Source organism: Eucalyptus grandis, chromosome 1, assembly GCF_016545825.1.
Source record: "Eucalyptus grandis isolate ANBG69807.140 chromosome 1, ASM1654582v1, whole genome shotgun sequence".
NCBI classification, from domain to species: Eukaryota; Viridiplantae; Streptophyta; class Magnoliopsida; order Myrtales; family Myrtaceae; genus Eucalyptus; species Eucalyptus grandis.
The window spans coordinates 25,268,334-25,287,791 of record NC_052612.1 but is presented as its reverse complement, the minus strand read 5'-3'; the positions used below and the strand labels follow the sequence as shown (position 1 = coordinate 25,287,791).

Sequence of the window (19,458 nt, the reverse complement as noted above, 5' to 3'; positions counted from 1 at the left end):
TGTAATGATTATAAATATAATGACCATCACAAAAGGGCTTGTAGATATAACTAATGTAATTATGTGTTTGCAAGTGGTTGTTTTCCTAGCCGCTTGTTGTCGTCTGGGTGTTATATGTACGCTTCCGCATGTGCTTAATGAAAAGATAAAAAGAAATGAGATGATGATGCGCCTAAGATGTCACAAAAATAACCTTTACTGCTCAAGACCCTAGAGAGGGAGTCGGGATCGTTACAGTCTTAGTAATGTATGTAATTAAGATGTGACAGGGTTATAGCGCAAGTGACTAAGGCACGTGTTAGAGAGAGTGATAAGCATTATGAGTGACAAAGGTCTTTTATGTGGCTAGAAGACTCAAAGGTGAACCTTTGCTAGCAATGTAACCTTAGCAAGTAGCACAACATGTAGTTAAATAAAGTTCACATAAGCGAGGATACAATTGATTACATTCACTCACACTTACGGCATTGTCTTCTTAGGTGCAATTGAGATCAATGCCAAGTAATTATTATCCTAGTAAGGTTTAGGTTTTGTTTTCCAAAGCACAAGGGCAAGGTTTCAATGATGCTAGCAAGAACACCTAGAGGGAGGGTGAATAGGTGTTTAAAAAAAATCTTGACAAATAAACGTGGAATAAAATAAATTATGAACAAAGTCTGATAAATGAGTCACCAGACTTCTGGCAAATGTTTAGAATCAATTAAGCGATCAAACAAATTTTTGAAATAACCTATAATAATGCAACAGACTTAAATAAGGAGAGTTAAGGGAAGAGAAGATTGCATATATAATTTATAGTGGTTCAGCTTTAATTTAAGTCTACGTTCATTCTCCTATATTGACAGCCTTTTGGTTGGAATTCACTATAGTATCAATAGAGTAATACAATTTATGAGTGCAAACACTCAGTGGAAGATCCCTTCTAACTCACTAAATCACTCTTTTTGTGATTTTCTCTCTTGAATACAATTTATAGGACCACCGAAGAAGAACAAGTAGTCGAAAAAACTTCAGACTTTAGAATTCTAAGTTTCACGTCTCATCCTTCAAATAGATTGAATGACCTCCTTAAATATTCCTCCATGTCACACTAGCCGTTGATATTTTTCGGAGGAATTTCTTCCAATCAATCCGTTAGACAAAATCGATTAAAAAGATTTTGTAACTATTTGAAGATTAAGATGGAAAATCCACTGATTTTGGTCCCCCATACAATCAGAATCTAGGTTTCCATAAGTAGATTCTTCCCAAAAAAGAATTTGTCTTCAAGATTGATTTCATCAATTTGTGATTGATTCCATCAATGTATTTATAAAGAAAAGTGAAATCTTTTGCTAGAGAACTAGATGTTGCAAAATAAATTCCTAATAAGTTCATTTTGAATTCTTGTCACAAGATCAATAAGTCTGAATCTGATTTCATCCTCGTTTTGGACACGGTTTCATCTACTTTTTGCTAGAGAACTAGATGTTGCAAAATAAATTCCTAAAGTGAAATCTGATTTCATCCTCGTTTTGGCAAAAGTCTTCGATATAACTTGAGAAGCATTTTGTTCTTCAAAATAAGAGTAAAAAGCAAGGTTTTGATGGCAAGAATAAATTGACTGATAAGATGAAGAGCCTAATAAAGTAGAGTTGATGGAGAAAGTGAAAAGTATAATGATGTTAAATATGTTGGATAGGGTATTGATTGAAGTGACTAAAGAGAAAGATGCCGTGGCATTGTGGACAAAACTTAAGGCATTTTATCTTATGAAAGGTTTAAATAATCACTTTTATAGGCTTAAAATTATATTTTAGTTCTAGATGGTTGAAGGCACATCCATCAGAGCCCACTTAGATGAGTTTAACAAACTCATGATGGACTTGAAGAACATAAATGAGGCATTGCTTGATGAGAAACAAGATATGATATTGTTGACATCTCTACTAGATTCTTTTGAGCACTTTATGGATTCACTACTATTAGGCATACTATGATTACCTTGGAAAAGGTAAAGTTTGCCTTGTTTTCTAAGGAGTGGTTAAAAAAATTACAAGAAGATAGCGCAAAATACTGTGCAAAGTTTAGTTATCTGAGGTAGAGACGAATGAAGAGAGTCTTGAGGTAGTAGATGGACCGTTCTAAATTGAGATGCAACATTTGAAACTATCAATGTTATCACTGAGGTAGAACGCTATAGGAGAGATTGTCCGAAGTACAAGGGTAAAGGATTTAAGGTGGAGTCTACAAGCAATGATAATATTATTACAATAATAGATAATAGCTTTACTAATGCCAATGCTGTATTAACAGTCACCATGAGTTCATTAGGTGATAAGGTGCTTATGGGAAATGATGCTACTTGTGAAGTAGTAGGAATAACTAGTTTAGATTAAGAGTGGTGCAAATGTTCACAAATGTTAGGCATATACCGAAGTTCAGAAAGAACCTTATCTCATTGAGTGCTTTTGACAAGTTCGGAAATTAGATCTCATTGCAGGTAGAGTTTTAAAGGACTCTTGATATGTGCTTATTGTGATGCAAGGAAATGATAGACTACGGGTTGTCACCTCTAAAGAATGACAGTAATTGGCTCATGTACTGGATTCTCTAAAGCTTCATATCAAAGCATGACACCATTGTGGCACATAAGACTCAAACGCATGAGTAAGAGGGAGATGATTTTTTTGAGTTGAAGGGGTCTATTGGGAGCCCATCGAATTAATAAGCTAAACTCTATGAACACCGCAACATGGGTAATCAATGGAGAGTGAACTTACGTAGGGCAGTTTACTAGATCTTAGAGATTTTATGTTGCTACATACACTCAAATTTCTGGGGACCTTCTCCAAGGGTGGTGCTAGGTATGTATTGTCTTTTGTTGATGATGTTTCAAGAAAAGTCCAGATTTGTTGTCTTAAGCACAAGAGGGAGGTGCTCGGTCAGTTCAATTCTAGGAGGGCAATGATTGAAAAGTAACTAGGAAGAAATAGCATGTGCTTAAAAACTGATACAAGGTTGCAATTCTGTTTTGATGAGCTTGGCAAGTTTTGCATAGAGGAAAGCATAGTGAAACACTCGCTGTTTCAACACACTACTTAGCGGAGTTGTAGAACTAATTAACAAAACTATATTGGAGAGAGCTCACTCTTTACTCCCTAATGCTAGATGAGATAAAGACTTATAGGCTGAAACAGTGAATATCAATAATTGATTAGTGAACAAATCACTATCATTAGCAATTGATTGGAAAACTCTTAAGGAAATATGGTCAGGTAGCCTGTTGATTACATTGGACTGAGGATGTTCATTTTCCCTACTTATGCTCATGTGAGTGATGGTGTGCCAAAGCCATGGTAAGAAAGTTCATATTCCTATGCTATGCACATGGGGTGAAGGGATATTGGATGTGCCACAATTAGGAAACTTCACCCAATTTTATGTTCAGTAGAGAGGTTACCTGTGACGAATATACTCTATTTCCAAAGGGGAGTAAGGGATCAATTGGAGAGAAGATTTAATTGGCACCTGAAAATATATGGAGCTTTAGGTAGAGCCTAAAGATGTTCAAAGTACAATAGAGTGCTTGCAAAATTGCTAGATTCTATAGTGGTTAACCGGTTGTTTCGAGGTCACAATTGATGAAGCTTCAGGTGATTAATGGAGGTGGATGAGGTAGAATGACAATTGTTTGCAAATATTGAAATAGATTATAAGAGTGCAATAGAGATGGTTTCAAGTATGGAGATGCCTTAAGAGACTATTAGAATGTTTCAAGTGACTGGAAAGAGTTACGTAAGAAAAGTGTTAAAGTGCTTTGACATGTAGCTAATAAATTCTATAAGTACCCTACTTGCCACATATCATAAATTGTCTAGTTTGTTACTGTGTACTTGGATGGAAGAGGAGCACTCGTCCCATGCTTCAAATGTTAGTATTGTTAATTGTCTGAGTTATGCCAATGATAATACTAGGCTTGTTCTATCACATGCAATTAGGAAAATGTATATGACTAATCCATTGTGATGCTATGAAGTGGATCATCTAGATTTTATTGGAAACGACAAACATTGGGCTATGTTTCAAAAGATGCAATAACTGGGTTTGTGAACCCAGGTCATGTAGGAAACTTGAAAGATAGTCAATTTTTTGAGCAATTATGCATTTGCTTTTGTTAGTTGTGCTCTGTTTTGGAAGATGTTGTTGAAAGGCATGGTGACTACTAAAAGGAGCCAAAGTGGTGGTGGGGTCTAATAAATTGGTTAGTGATGTTGATGGGGGACATTCAGTTGATGTGGTGTTTGGTGACATCTGGACCCTTAGAGTGCCAAAAGTTGATACAAATGGACATTTAAGTGTCAAAAGTTACGAAAGTGACACTTAAAGTACCAAAATCTGAATAAAATTGATCACTTAAGTACCAATTCGGCCAAAATCCGATCAAAACGCTAACGTGTCAATTTTCCGGTGAAACAAGTGGAAAACAACATCATTTTAGTGCTGACGTGATAAAAAATCAATATAAAAATTAATTTAATTAAATTTATTTAAAACATTTAAAAATACAAGTACAAATATTAAAAATTTAAAAATTTAAAAAAAAAAAGAAAAAAAAAAAGGGAGGCGGCCGAGGGCTAAGGGCGATGGAGGGGGAGGGTGGGCCGGCGTCACGGCCCTCGCCCGGCCAAGCCAAGGGCCATCACCCGCTGGGCATCCGCCTCCCCCTTTTAATTTTGTTAATTTTTGTATTTGTATTTTTTAAAAATAAATTTAGTTTTAAATTTAATTTAATTAATTTTTATATTAATTTTTTACCACATCAACACCAAAACAATATCGTTTTTGCATTGTTTGGTCATGTCATCGTGCAAAATGACGCTATTTTGCACTTGCTTCGTCGAAAAATTGACACGTCAACATTTTGGTCGGATTTTGGCCAGAGTAGCACTTAAGTAATCAATTTCTCTCCGATTTTGGCACTTAAGTGTCACTTTTGTAACTTTTTGCACTTAAGTATTCTTTTGTGCTAACTTTTGGCACTTAAAGTGTACTTTTGCCGGTGTTTAGTAGAAGTAAGAGCATTGGAGAATTGGGTTCATTCGTGATCAGAATTTCTGCATTAGATAGATCAAGTCAAGAGGGGATATGACCATGAAGAAATTTTTTGCGGTATATAATTTTGTAGACATGTGGTTCGACTTCATTCCTTTCGTTAAGTCAAGCTCTGCTTGGGCGCGAGATACCTCTGATGGTTAAGCACCCAATGGGATGTTGGGTGAGCTAAGATGGATAATGAGCATTAAGACTTGCCTAAATGTCAAGCCAAGGTTGAGTTTATTAAGAATATGCCTCTAGTTTGAGTAGATTTCCTAAGTTGAGTGAATTTCCTAAAGAAATGGTTCCTATTTTGGATAGGAATAATATATGTGTGTCCGTGTGTACTCTATTTGATATCAGATACAGCAAAGCAAACAATAAGAGTTTAATATTCTCTATGTTTTTTGAGTGAGATCTCCGTGAGAGATTGTGAGATAATACTTGTAAGTTTACTTTGGGCTTAATTTAGATGTGTGAAATAATCGAGTGTGTAAATGATTGTAACTTTATAATTCTCACATTGATTAGTGAATTATTTGTTGTTGGCTCTTCCTATAGAATAGGTACCCAATTCAGATCGAATCGTGTAAAGTTTTGATTTTTTTTATCGTTCCTTATCTATTTATCTGGTGTTTTGGCATTGACCTAATTATAAGATTTGTTAGTGTTTTCGTATTATATTACAACAATAATTTATAATGCTCGAAAAGGTCCCAAAGCCCCAAATCATTCTTGGAGCTCTCACGATTGAACAAAAATTTCCAGGTCTCTAAGTTATGGCGACAATGTCAACTCACCGAAATAAATCGTGTTCATAGTCTCGAGCCTTAGGCCCCGATTTGGGACAAAACCTCGTCCGTGAATTGGTGATTTTACCTATCAATATTGAGCTCATTGGAAAACTCTCAACACAAGCATCCTAATGCCACAATAATCAAGCAAATTGAATGTCAGTACGCAAGTTACGAGCCTGGAAAGTTGCACGTCACAAGGATGAGGCACACCCGCCTTATGTCGAGGCACTCGCAGGTCAACTTGAGGTGGTTGCTTCAGCCTATAAGTACGGCCCCCCTCCCCCCATTTTTATATCAAGCATTTATTTATGGCACACTCCCGCTTCAACATGAAGTAACCCCTCCTCCCCCTTCCTTTCCCCGAACTAGTTTGTGAAAGGAATCTCTCCAAAAAGGTCTTTCTTTAATGAGATTTGAGCTTCTAATCTCTTCTTCAGCGTTCTAAATCCTCCTATTTATATGCGGTTAAAAAGCATTTGTAGAGAGTTATATTAGATTCTAGATCTTAGATAACTCTGTTTGGCTGTTAATCAATGCATGTTCTAGGCCGTCCTGATGCCAAATCAATCTTAGATTCCAGACTATGTTCTTGTGCCATCGAAAATTCTACTAGAGATTATGAATATTTCTAGGCAATTGTAAATCTGCAGTTGGGCCGTTATGCTACTAAATATAATTGTTATGGTAGCTGCGCTACGATGCTTGTTATTATTGTTGATGATTTATAAACTGGTTGTTTGGAGAGGATATAGGGTGGTGGATATATAAAAATGCTTAATTAAATATGTGAGTCAACCCATAGTTAAATATTGGACAATGCGACTAGAGGTCAAAAACCACCGGACAGTGCAATTCAAACCCATGAATTGAGCCCCGTGCAGAAGATCATTGATATCATGATTTAGGATTCAGTTATGATTTTTTAGTCGAATTATGATTCTGCTTTAGCCTGGCCAAAAGGGAAACATGCGTTTCTACATTACCGTGTCTAAGTAAAGCCGCTAATTGAAATTGCAATGTGATATTTGTATCTGGTTTCCCATATCTTGTGATTTTCCATGTTATGTTTCGATTCCAAAATTGCCATGTGTATTTTCCATGTTATGTTTCCACGTCATTTCATTGACGTCCTCTTTCAATTTCATTTACCATGTCATGTTTGCAGCCAAATCACCATTTCATATCATTTTTCGTGTTATATTTGGTTGATTTTCCATATCCTGCTTCCTTCTAAATTACCATGTCATGTAATTTTCATTTCACTTTTCAAATCCAAATTGTCATATCATGTTTGCATTGCTATGTCATGTTATTTTCATGTCACGTTTTAATTCCAAATTGCCATCCCAAGTTTGCATCTACATTGCCACGTCTTGTGATCTTCCATGTTATGTTTCAACCTCAAATTGTCATGTCCTGTTTGCATACGAATTGCTATATCATGCCATTTTCATGTTGTGTTTTAATTCAAAATCACCACGTCATGTCATAGTTGCATTCGGATTCATGTCATTTTCCATTCAATGCCATTTTTGCATAAAATTTGCATCCCGTGAGGAACGGATTCGAATTGTATATTATGTCATTTCCATGTCAGTTTTAATTTCATTCATGCATGTGACCCTTGTCGACATTACAAATGCACACCTCACGTCATCCAAAACGACTTCTCATTTCATCTGCATCTCATGCGTACACACTTTCACACACACACATGGAAGTCACGCCTCTACACCGAGAAAACGGGCTCGCTAACCAATAACAACATCGAACGGGTCTTCTAGCAACATTTTGAATTTTAAGATAGAACATTATATATGTTTACGATAATGATGAATAGTTAGGAACTTTTATTTTAAAAATAAATAAAATGGGCTGTGGTATTGAATGAGCACCGTGGGATGCTAATTCGTCCCAAGTGTGACTAAACTCCTAGATTTAAAATCTCTAATTTTTGTTTGACAAGTTTACTGCACACGTGCACTAGGTAGCTCACCTTCTCATCATTATCCAAGCGTCCAAATGACTTAGGTTTTCAAAACTAATTGGCGGCGAATTTAATATGTTTTTTAAGCTCGTTACCATATTCGCATCTCATAAATTACCTGAAACTAGGATTTCGGGAAGATGCTAGGAACCAAGACGCTCCTAGCCAGCAACCATTGATTTTGCAAAATCAAGGTACTGCACTAGTAATTGCACCAAGAAAAATGCATTAGGATTTTAGACGAGAGAAATGCAAAACGAATAGGTATTTCTATTTTATTTCAATCATTCTAATCAAATTGAATGCATATTATATCTATTTTAAAATGCAAACCTTGGCCCTGTAATTTTCCTCTTTTCTGATACGACATCGATGATCCCATGTACCATTACCCAATGTTATATAATCCCATGAACTTCCCAAAAGAAGTCCACTGTTTGTCGTTCAGTCCAATTACTCCTCATCAGAATGCTCATTTGGACAAAATGAGAATATATGCCATTTCATCATTTCTCATTTTCATACTAAGTCCTCTCAACGACTCCGTCTCTTTGTCTTCTCTCTCTAGTCTGCCCATGACAATGCTGTTTAACACTAAAATCACCAACTATGAACCTATTCAAACAAAATATAATTGCTTGAGCAAGAAGAAGTGCTTTTCTTTTCGTGATAATTAGAAATCCAAACAATGAAGATCTACTAACTTATATCTACATTAGTAATGTTTCTCACCAAGAAATAATCCATGAATGGGCCACGGATGTTTCTAAAAAGTTTCAAGACTTGATTAAACCAAATAAAAATAGAGAAATGTTGAATAAATAAAATAAAAAGTGGTGGGCAGAAGTGTCATTTTCCTCCTTTTCTTGATGTGCCTTGCAAGCATTTGTTGGATGTTGATGCCCAAGGCTTAGGCGTCAGAATGAGACCAAAGGAGGATTTTTTCTTTTTGTTCCTCATTTTTCTCTGGCTTTTGCTTTTACATGTATCAATTCATGTGTGGAGGAGGGAGGAGAACAAGCAAAATGGATCAGCTGGTCAGGCGGTGGCTAGTCTCCTTTCCCGGTCTGAAAATGGTAAACTATTAATTGAATTCAAAACTTTGTAGTTTTCTTCTTGGAAGCATTCAATATTTTAAGTAAGAAGCTCTGACAATTTTCCTAGAACCCAATGTCTTTGATTTCTCTTTTCCCCCACTGAAATTTGCTTTTTCTACATTGGCACCATCCTCACTTTAAATGATGCCCGCTCTCCCCCCTCTTCTCCCACACCAATAAGCTCATCTCCCCATAATCATCACCCTCACCGTACCAAACGAGAGAGAGAGAGAGAGAGAGAGAGAGAGAGAGAGAGAGATTTGGTCAAAGAAATGGCCAGAGATCAAGAACAGCCATCATGTAGCCATGCACATGGTTTGGAGGAAGAAGATGAAGAAGACTACATAGACATGGAGGTGAACATGGGGATGAGCACTTCATCTTCCTCAATCAGCCCAAACTCATTCTCCTACAGTATCTCTGCTACTTCACCTCCACCCCAAGCCAGAGATTTTGAGTTCCAAATGCCCTCATCTACTTCTTGCCCAGCTGATGAGCTCTTCTACAAAGGCAAGCTCCTCCCTCTCCACCTCCCTCCCAGGCTCCAGATGGTCCAAACCCTCATCCAAGGCCAAGACCCATGTGAGGAGAAATTCCCCATTCTGCCATCATCAGCCTCAGCTCCTTCAACAAGAACAAGCACCCCACTGGGCTCCTGCAACATCTCCCCTGCCCAGTCTTGCAGGGTCAGCTGTGAGCTGAGCCCATCAGATGTTGATGACGATGACGATAGCTTCTTCTTTGAGTGGTCCAATGAGGTCAGAGGCTTCATCAATCACGAACACCCAAAGAAGCGCAACCCTGGTAATTGGTCCAAGAAGCTGAAGCAGATCAGGCAGTCCTCCCTCTGCCAAAGGATCAGAACCTCTTCCAGGGCATTCCTCAGGTCCCTGTTCAGCAAGTCTGGGTGCTCAGATGAGTCTAGTGCTAAAGCCTCAGTGGTTGCATGCAATGCAGAAACAGAGAAGCTCGGCAGAGAGAGAGAACTCTGCAGCAAGTACATGAGAGTAGAGAACAAGAAGAAGAAGAAGAAAAGCAACCTCTTCGGAGAGAATTGCATCAATGATGGGTTCAAGATGAAATTAGCATCGGCCATAATGAAGGATATCGAGGGGGAGTATGCCGAGAGCAACGGTTTTATCCATAGGAAGTCATTTTCGGGTGCGATTCAACGGCATCCGGGGACCAAGTGCACATCCTCTTCCAGCTCTTCTTCTTCTTCTTCATCTTCTTCGTCTTCGTCGTCTTTTTCGTTTAATTTGAATGGGGTGAACGAGTTTCAGCTGCTGAAAAGGAGCAGCAGCGCGAATTCGGAGCTGGAGAGTTGGATTGAAGGAGCGATTGCTCACTGCAAACAGTCTCAACACACGTTCGTTTAGTCTTTGGGGAAAGATCCCTCAAAAGAGAAGTTGGGTTCATGACTCTGGTAATTGATCCAACAGCGAGTGTTTCGTGTTTGAGTTGGATTTCAACAGCTCTATAGCTTCAGCATACAATGTAATATGTACATGTACTCTCTCTTTGAACAGAGGGCAAGTATCAAGTCGAGATGGTTCACCATATTTGTTGATGATCCCACATGATTTTTTTTTTTTTTTTTTTTTTGAAAGCTTACTTAAAAATTTCACTTATGCCCGATGTACGAAGGCATTGCAGCACACAACAAAGTGATTATGTCGCAATTTGATAAGCGAAAACACGTGGATATGCCATCTGAATTAATGAACCGATACAGTATTAAGAATGTTAGATATGAGGACCACACTCAGTTCATGCTTCCATGATGATCTAACTTGTTGGATATCCCATTATTCACATGAAGGCCAAAAAAAAAAAAAAAAAAGAGAGAGTAAATATGAAACTGTAAAAGATACAGGAAAAGAGGTATGAACTGTAGGTCAATTTCCAATTGATACGTCGCCAAAAAAAAATTTCTTCAATTGATGCACTTTCTCAAGTTAGGTCACGATGGAGGCCTGCAGATGCCTTACTTTGTTGAAACCGAACGCACGGGTTAGTACGATGCGCGAAAACTGATTCACAACATCAACCTTACCACCCCACCCCCCCAAAAAAAAGAAAAGAGAAAAAAGAAGAAAAGGGAGCACGGAAAGGCTGTCGAAGCTTTTGTTTCAGCAAAAGCAAAGCATAACAGGACGTTCAGCACAAATGCGTGCTTCATCCTTTTTTCAAACAGTGAAGAACTGAACTAGAATCTCTAGTCCACTGCTTTAGCTGAGGTCCTAAGGTCGTAAAAGGCACGGTATCTTCCAAGGACAGTTAAAGTTTTTGCTGGACAAAAGCTTGGAAAGAGAACTCCGCATGAAAATGATGAACATCATCAGCTGTGGCTGCTTCTCTGTAGAAGTATAAAGTTGGCCGAAAAAGTCTGCGAGTGTGTGGTTACTGACGGGGTCAGAGTGCACCTGATTCCCTTTTTCGGGAAATAAAAGAAAGTAGAAGACATTGGCAAGGATTCCAAAAAGGAAATTTATATGGAACACAGTGTAATCTGGGTATTACACAAACCATCATTGATGTGGATGGTTAGAGTTTGGGGGAGAAAAAAGGAAGTAAAATCCAGGGTTGGCTAACCCGACACAGTGGATCTCATTATCAAATCACTACTTCTTTCCAAATTAACTTGGTGGTCTCTCCCGCCATCTGTATGGATAGAGGGGTTTGCAACTTGTGGGGTTTAGAGCTGAACGAATGAATAACCAAAACTGTAGCTCGACTAAAATGAGCCCATTAGTACATGGAGACGGCTAGGCTGATATTTGGGAAAGAAAGACCAATGCATGGAGAAAGAGGATAGAAACCAGTTCATTTCTCCAGTTGCAGCGTGGCAACCAACTAATCAACAATACCAAGCACATAGTTGAAACACAGAGCTAGCGTCTGCAGAAACTCAGATGACGAAGATAGAACGATTTCTCGAGCACTTTATCCACATGTTGTTGTCCTTGATTTTGACTAGACTTCAAACTACAGAAGCATGTCTGCTAGATTTTTAACATCATTAGATAAAAATCACTGAATGGGCTAGTTTTCGTGGGTCGCATGAGAATTCGGACAAAAGCAAAAATTTCCCAGCGAGAGCGTTGCCTGCAGACGCATCTAAATTCCCAACAGGAACCCAAGAATGGGCCTTCTGTTGATGTATAAGATCTTTTAGTAGATTTGATCTAATCGAAGACCATGCTCACGTGCTGTGCATGTGTATACCAATAGCTTTTGCAGAGCAAAAGATTTGATTAAACGGACTTTTGTTGAGGAAAAAGAAGCTGAATTAGTGCCTAATGGTGTTTCGAACAGATTACTACTTATGGAAGATCAAGAAAATGGATCTGCACAACCTTGTGCAGTGACACATGACGCAGGTGGCGCTGCTGGGGACCGGTCAGCAACTGGAGCATGTGGGCAATGTCAGGAAAAGATTCATTCGTGGCATCAACAATAATTTTTTCCACGCAGATATATTGGGAAAGAAAAAGAATTTCTGCAAGTAAACTGCCATATCCACACACTTTATTCTGGTGCCTATGTGACACCTCTGTAAAGTAAAAGCCAGGAAAAAGCTGATAAAAATAAAATATTTTAGTAAATTCTCTCTCTCTCTCTCCGTGTACAGTGGTTTCTGGGCACTATATTGCAGTATTGATGAATCCAATAGGGAACGAGCCAATGAAACCATTTTCTATTGCGTGTCACCAGGAAAATCGAACTCTCTGCACGTTGTGTAATTATGTTGTTGAAATCTGCAACTGCTGAATCCAGATTCCACTTATATTTGCCAGTTATAGGTACAATTATTCGGCAAAGAGTAATTGCTGAATTTATTAATAATATCAACCAAAAGGGAAAATATACTGTAGACTTGGAATGCCATGAGCTCCAAAATCTGGGAGTTACAGATTACGTAAAAATGCGCATTTTACAAGTCAGCATTCCAGACATTGCAATTCAACATTGAAATTGGACTTTTAAACACAAGGCCCCCTTTTTGTGCGGCCAAGCTCAATAGCAACCCTTACGAGATCGAGAGAGGCCAAAGTGAATTCCCTATAACTTCTCCACTGGAATCACGAGGAAACATTTTCCTGACACAAGAATCTGGACATTCATTATCCCCTTGCTAGAAATTTAATCAATGGCTAATCAACCCCACCCACCCCCCCCAACCCCCAACCCCCAACCCAAAAGGAGAGACATCATTATGTCCAAGAATCTTATGTGAGCTTTGCAGTTTGCACGTCAATAAGAGGAAGCAGGTGTCATGCAGTAGAAGTTGAAACTATCGCCGTATGGTGAAATAAGTATTGAGTCAAATTTGTACCCTGCTACTGGGCAAAACCGGACTGTCATTGCTATCATCATTTCAGGCAGGCATGTAATCTTTTTCAACATCCAATGAATATCATAATTTACATCCAGAAAGCCATATATTTTGTAACGCGATCATTAGCTACGCACTAGGATTTACTTGACTGACAAGTTGAAATTAACTGCTGGAATTGGATAATCTTTTTCACACCGTATAGCAGTGAAGTGGAGTTTCGTGATTTGCTGTAAATGAGTCCCTCATCTAGAATTTGGGGGAAACAGTGTCAGAGTCCTTTTAGTAAACCGCAGTTGTGAAAGATAGATTGAATAGGTAAGGCAAGATGTTTGAGACTTTGAGTTGGTCCTTAGTTAACTTGCTCTTCAGGCAGAAAGAGCCATAGAAATTCTCACTCCTTGATTAAACTTCAACTCGTGGTCTGTGAAGGTCTAATAAATTGTTGCCAGAAGTAGGTCGATCACAAATAAAATCACCGACGTAATTCTAAGGAAATACTCTCCTAATCTGATAGTGAAAATTGCACATACAAATCAAATGTATAGAGAGCTCTGAACATAGATCTCGTGTATGCATAAGTATATGGGTAAATAAATTATAGCAATTTTCAAATAGATCAAATCGAGATGGATGTATGAAATGTCAGTCAATGTATATACATGTGGATATTCATAGGCGATCTTATAAAAGGAATGTACTCATTTTAGACCAGCGGATTTGATCTAACCAATGAGATGAATTACTCCTAAAAGGATCCTTGTGGATAGAATAAGGTCACACTCAATTTGATAATGATTGAGTGACATTTCTTCTCCAGTCCAAACCAAGGAATCCCGTAGAGATGATGCAAGATGAATCTCGTTCTATCATTGATCAAAGATTTCTCTATTTAAGATAGGAATCAGAGTTTGAAGAATGGGGAGGAGTACTCACCCCGCAACAAATAGAAGAGGACTATGATGCATATCCAGATTCTTGGTTAGTTAAATAGACATGCGAATACGGATACCCAAAACACATCAGAACTCTAGAGTAACCGCAAGCACAGAAAATGAGAAAAATTCGTTTTATTGAAAAACACAGGAAAGGCCAGAAAGTGGGTAAATGGGTACTCTAAGATAATTATAATTCATATATTGGACTCTTAATAAATTGATAAGATATTCGTCTTTGCATTCCTTTCACTGAGGGGAAGTTCTCCATAGTTGTCAGTTGAAAAACATGATTACACTCGGGGAAACCAAGATATACCGTGAGCGGAAGCATGTCTAGAAACGGTATGAACGTTGCACTTACTCATATAGTGCCTTCAACCAATCAAGAAGAAGTGAAATCCCGGAAACGAAGACCCTTGTGCCTGATGAGAAACCCATTCTTTTTCTGGCGACACCTGGTCATCCTCATGCCATATTTACAGTGAAAAACTCTTGATCCTTATAGAAGAAGGCTCAAGCTTTGGTTTCAGAGTGTAACATCAGATAGCATATATGGCCTTCACTTCTGAATCAGTTTCTGAAAAATTGTCTGAGCGTGTTCCACTTCGTGAATACTTCTGTTTCTTTCTCACTGATCGGATCCGTTTATGTTTTAACACAAAGAATGTCATTGTACCAAGAACTCCAGCCATTGTCATTCCACCAATGACCGTCACAAGAACAGCAGCCCACTTACTATGTCGACCGATGACAATGTATGATGAGGATATAAACGCCACGGTAGTGCACACAGAGGCTAACCACATCAATTTGTTGATAACATGAACAACCTTCCTCTCGGACTTCGTCTCTCCCCTGACGAGAGTGATCTGTACTACCACAACCGCCAAAGAAGTGAAGAGTGCAATGGCATTTGAGATGAAGAAAACCTTAAATGATAGAGTACTGACTACAACAGCCATCCCACTGTCATTATCACCACCAGGAACAGTGAAAATTGCTGCAAAAGCTACTGTCGCAAAGAGGACAGCAACCACGGTGACTGAGTTGGTTGCATTGTTGATTCCTACCCGATGAAGCCTTCGGAGCTCCTTTGCAATTCCATCCACATTCCTGTTAGTCTTGCGTGTCTGTTCAAGCTGGGTATGAACATCTTTCTTGATCTCTCTAACAGTTCTTCTGAGCTCATCTCGTGGTTGGTTCAGCTCATTGGCTCTGATACCACCAAATCTACTTAAGCATTCTTTTATCTCTTCACTCTCCTGCGAGAGGGGGAGACCCTCCGCTATATCAAGGGCTGTTTTATGGTCTCTGGTTAATGCATTTACATTTGTATCAGGGAGGTAAAGCAGCTCGTTTACAATCTGCAATAAGTATTATAACAATGTAATTCTTAAAGTATCCAGAATTGCAAAAGATGACAAGATCTGAAAGCAGATGAAGAAAGAAATAAATGGGCATATCCTCAGTGTAAATGGACAGCATCCCTCAAAGCTTAGCTATTGGGAAATGGACCCACGATATTATATCTATCATATCTACTAACACCCTTCCACAAATGTAAGTTGCACTTTACGCGTGGAAGATAGAACATGAATGTAACCACATCAACAAGGACCAGAGACTACACAACACAATAATAGGACAACTAACAAAATAACAAGACATTGTTAAGATCCAGCTCTTGACTTGTGCTTTGATACCATATGAGTAGAAGTTTTTTCCAAAAGTTTAAGTTAGTAGCAAACATGCCCGCAAGGTATATCTAAAAAATCTCTAAAAGTTGGGAATTGAAGGTTGAAACTCCAAAACAAATGCAATTACAGCAATTTGATCAAGTTTAGGCAAATCTAAAACCAAATTTGTTTCGAGAAAAGACTACCTCCACAAGCTGAGCAAGTCTTTAGCTATCTTTGGAATTATATGGTCTACTGCTGACACTAATATAACGAGGCAATACAAAAAGTCCAAACGTTTAATGTAAAAACAGATTTTTGTAATACCAATTAGTCAATCTTTACCTGAGCTCGCTTTTTTCGGGTGGCAACGTGTAATGCTGTATTTCCATATCTATCTGGAAGCATTACTATAGCTGCATCTGCCTCAAGAAGCAACCTCACCACTTCACAGCTGACCCCTTTTACAGCCATGTGCAGTGCTGTTTGTCCTTTCTTATCAGTTCTTCTCGCTAGCTGTGGATCCTTGTCAAGCAATGCTTTTACAATGTCAACATGGCCCTGGCGAGCTGACAAGTGCAAGGCATTCTTCCCGTTTGATTTGGGAATCTCTAGCAAACTACAATCTTTAGACAGCAGTTCATTAACTACAGCTACATGCCCTCTCACAGCTGCAGATACAAGAGGCGTTGCATTTGATGGACCTACCGTCTTGCTCAACCCAGGGTCATATTCCAATAGCAACTGGACAATTGCTGCATAAAAGTGGTCATTTCACAATAAATTAGAATTCTTGATCTACTTACTTTGCTTTTAAGGAGCAGAAAGTTGGTAATAAACATAAAAGCACTCTCTTCACTATGGACATCTAGATAGTATTATTTTGCAAAATAAAGCACTCCAACAGGATTTATATCTTCGTTATCAACTAAAAGAGTACTGCAGCCTACAGAATCCGTTTAGTGCACTGAATATAGTCAGGCTTTGTTGTCATCATTGTGCGGCATTTCCTTTCCATGGACCGTGTTTACTACATCTCTTTCCCTTGAAAGCTCCACACTCAAATTCCAAGTGGTTGCCCATAAATATGGACTTCACACTCTACCTTCTGTAGCATGAGGAATCGTTCCACCTTACGGTTATAAAGCTATATAATGCTTATGTTAACCAGACAGGTAGTCCTAACAGGGGAACAGTGTCTCAGAAATAAAAAGCTTTCACTATTCATCATCAAATTATTGCAATCTCCATTATATCAAGTTATCAAACACTCCACAGTCAAAAAGCATAGCCAGGTATTGCCACGAACCGTCCATGATATGCCGTGTTGACTTGATGTTGTGTTTTGTAAGATGGAAGACGTCACAGACAAGCATGACTCATTTAATACGAGAGGCATTCCCCAAGGAAGATGATTGCTAAGTACAGGATTCAAACATTACCTTGATGACCTTTACTAGCAGCAATATGCAGCGGATCAAAACCAGATGCATTTTTCATACCAATCCCCTCCTTAGTTGAGTATTTCAGCAACTCCTTTACTATATCCAGGTGCCCCTTCTCGGCTGCAGCGAAGAGTGCTGTCTCTCCCAACTCATTGACCTCATTGACCACCGCGGACCTTATCTGTGCCACTTCAGCATCAAAATCTGCCCCACTGAGTGTTCCCATCATCTGAGCATCAATTTCACCTAAAATCTGCACGATGGCATCCAGATCACCCCGCTGTGCAGCCAAGTGCAGTTCAGTGTCATTGTGGCGACCGGTCACCTGCTTCACATATTTCTTTTTGCCAGCCTGATCAATCCGCTTCCCAGAGTTGGACAAAACCAGAGCCTTTCCAGAATTCGAGATGACTAGAGCCTTCCCAGAATTTGATAAGACCAGGGTCGGTGTCGCTGTCGCCGAAGCTGAAGGTGATGCGGGGATGGGCGAAGATGCAGGGATGGAGAGGCGTTTAAGGTTGAGCCTTGAAACCGGCCCCTTCTCCAGGTCCCTCTCCAGTTCTTCACAAAGAAGCCATAATCATCAGGAAGAGAAATTATGCATTCTTTACCTATGACCAGCTAAACCCATTAATCGGTAGAACTCAACTACGGCTAAGAAAGCTGTAAACCAATCTAACTGCGATTAATTAAACGTTTTGAAGCAAATTGCTCTGCCATCAAGCGCCATTCTCAGTTCAATCGCTTTGCGCGTAAAGTCTCCGACGTGCCGGATTCCCAAATGCCGAAAAGAACTCGAGCAAGAGACCCAAAAGACAGAGACAAATGACGACATTATGCCATGAAAGAAAAAACCTTCCAAGAATACAAAACTAACATCCTCGTTTCATAGATCTAACCGCGTCACCTAGTCGCGATCGACGGAGCCTTAATCCGACATGCGAACGAAACAGAAAGCGAATTCATATGATCATCATCCAACCGATCCGCCGATCGCACGGGAGGACGAACATCACGAGAATTGTACCTTCGTAAATTTCTGACTCCATCGTATAATGACGAGGGTAACGAAGTTGATCATCGATCTAAATGCGGCAACATTTCTCCTTCCGCGGCGGCGGAGAGGAGGCGGCGGTGGCGGTGGCGGTGGCGAGAGATCGGGCTCCGAGAGAAGCAGAGCCGAAGAAGACTTGGCGAAGGCGTAGAAGACGAGGCGAAGGCGTAACGAAAACGGTGACATCTCTCTTTCTCTCTCTCTCTCCCCTTTCTCCTTTTGCGCTTGCCGTTGAGATTCGCTTTTGAAAATTTAAATAAAGAATAAATAAAATAAGTGAATAAATTAATAAATCAGGACGTACTTTCGAAAAATTAAACAAAGACTAAGTGAATTAATAAATCAAAACGTGCTTACTAATGAGCTGGGCCGGGACGACGTTGTCCGGGCACTCGATTGTCGTTGGCGGTGCTGAGCGTCGGCTTGGCGGGACGACGTGGGCGCTGGCTTGGCGCCACCGCGTCCGTAGACTTAGCCACTGCGTTGGTGGGGCCCGACCACCTGCCAGGCTTGGTTTTCATGACCAATTTGAAGTCATAATATTTTTATTCATCATTTAAGTGTTATAACTTACATATCATTTAAGTGTTATAACTGGTAAACATATAAAAATTTATCCCAAACTATTTTTTATTGTACCAAAAACCCCAAACCTATACTTTTGACAAATTTACCCTAAACTGGTACACTTATGACAAATTTACCCTATGTTAATTTTTGTTAAATTTTATTCTCAAATTATTAAGTTAAATAACACGTGACAGTTAACCGGTATACCAATTTAGGATTTTACACCCCGTTTGTCACAGTTTACAATTTTTATGATTTTTTTGTGGTATTAATCGAATTTAGCATAGGATATATTTGTTACAAATTTACCGGTTAGGGTTTTTGTAGTCGAATAAATTAGTTTGCAAAATTTGTCATAAATGTACCAATTTAGGGTTTTTTATAGTCAATCGGGGTAAATTTGTCACAAGTTTACCGGTTTTGGTTTTTCATGGTCAAAAAAATAATTTGGGGTAAATTTGTCACAAGTGTACCAGTTT

The 19,458-nt window shown here is 39.0% G+C and overlaps 2 protein-coding genes across 2 annotated transcripts; one reads left to right on the top strand and one right to left on the bottom strand.

Annotated features, from left to right (window-relative positions):
- The first annotated feature begins 8,846 nt into the window (after positions 1-8,846).
- Positions 8,847-10,509, top strand: LOC104436221 (probable membrane-associated kinase regulator 3). Its single transcript, XM_010048948.3, has one exon. The coding sequence runs from the start codon at positions 9,230-9,232 to the stop codon at positions 10,334-10,336; it is 1,107 nt and encodes a 368-aa protein (XP_010047250.2). The 5' UTR covers positions 8,847-9,229; the 3' UTR covers positions 10,337-10,509.
- Positions 10,510-14,408: 3,899 nt separating this feature from the next.
- LOC104436231 (ankyrin repeat-containing protein ITN1) lies at positions 14,409-18,609 on the bottom strand. Its single transcript, XM_010048955.3, has 4 exons — positions 18,383-18,609; positions 17,353-17,916; positions 16,256-16,665; positions 14,409-15,598 (listed from the first exon to the last, which is right to left on the bottom strand). Exons 1-4 carry the CDS (start codon positions 18,402-18,404, stop codon positions 14,774-14,776), a joined length of 1,821 nt encoding a protein of 606 aa, XP_010047257.1. The 5' UTR covers positions 18,405-18,609; the 3' UTR covers positions 14,409-14,773.
- Positions 18,610-19,458: the final 849 nt, after the last annotated feature.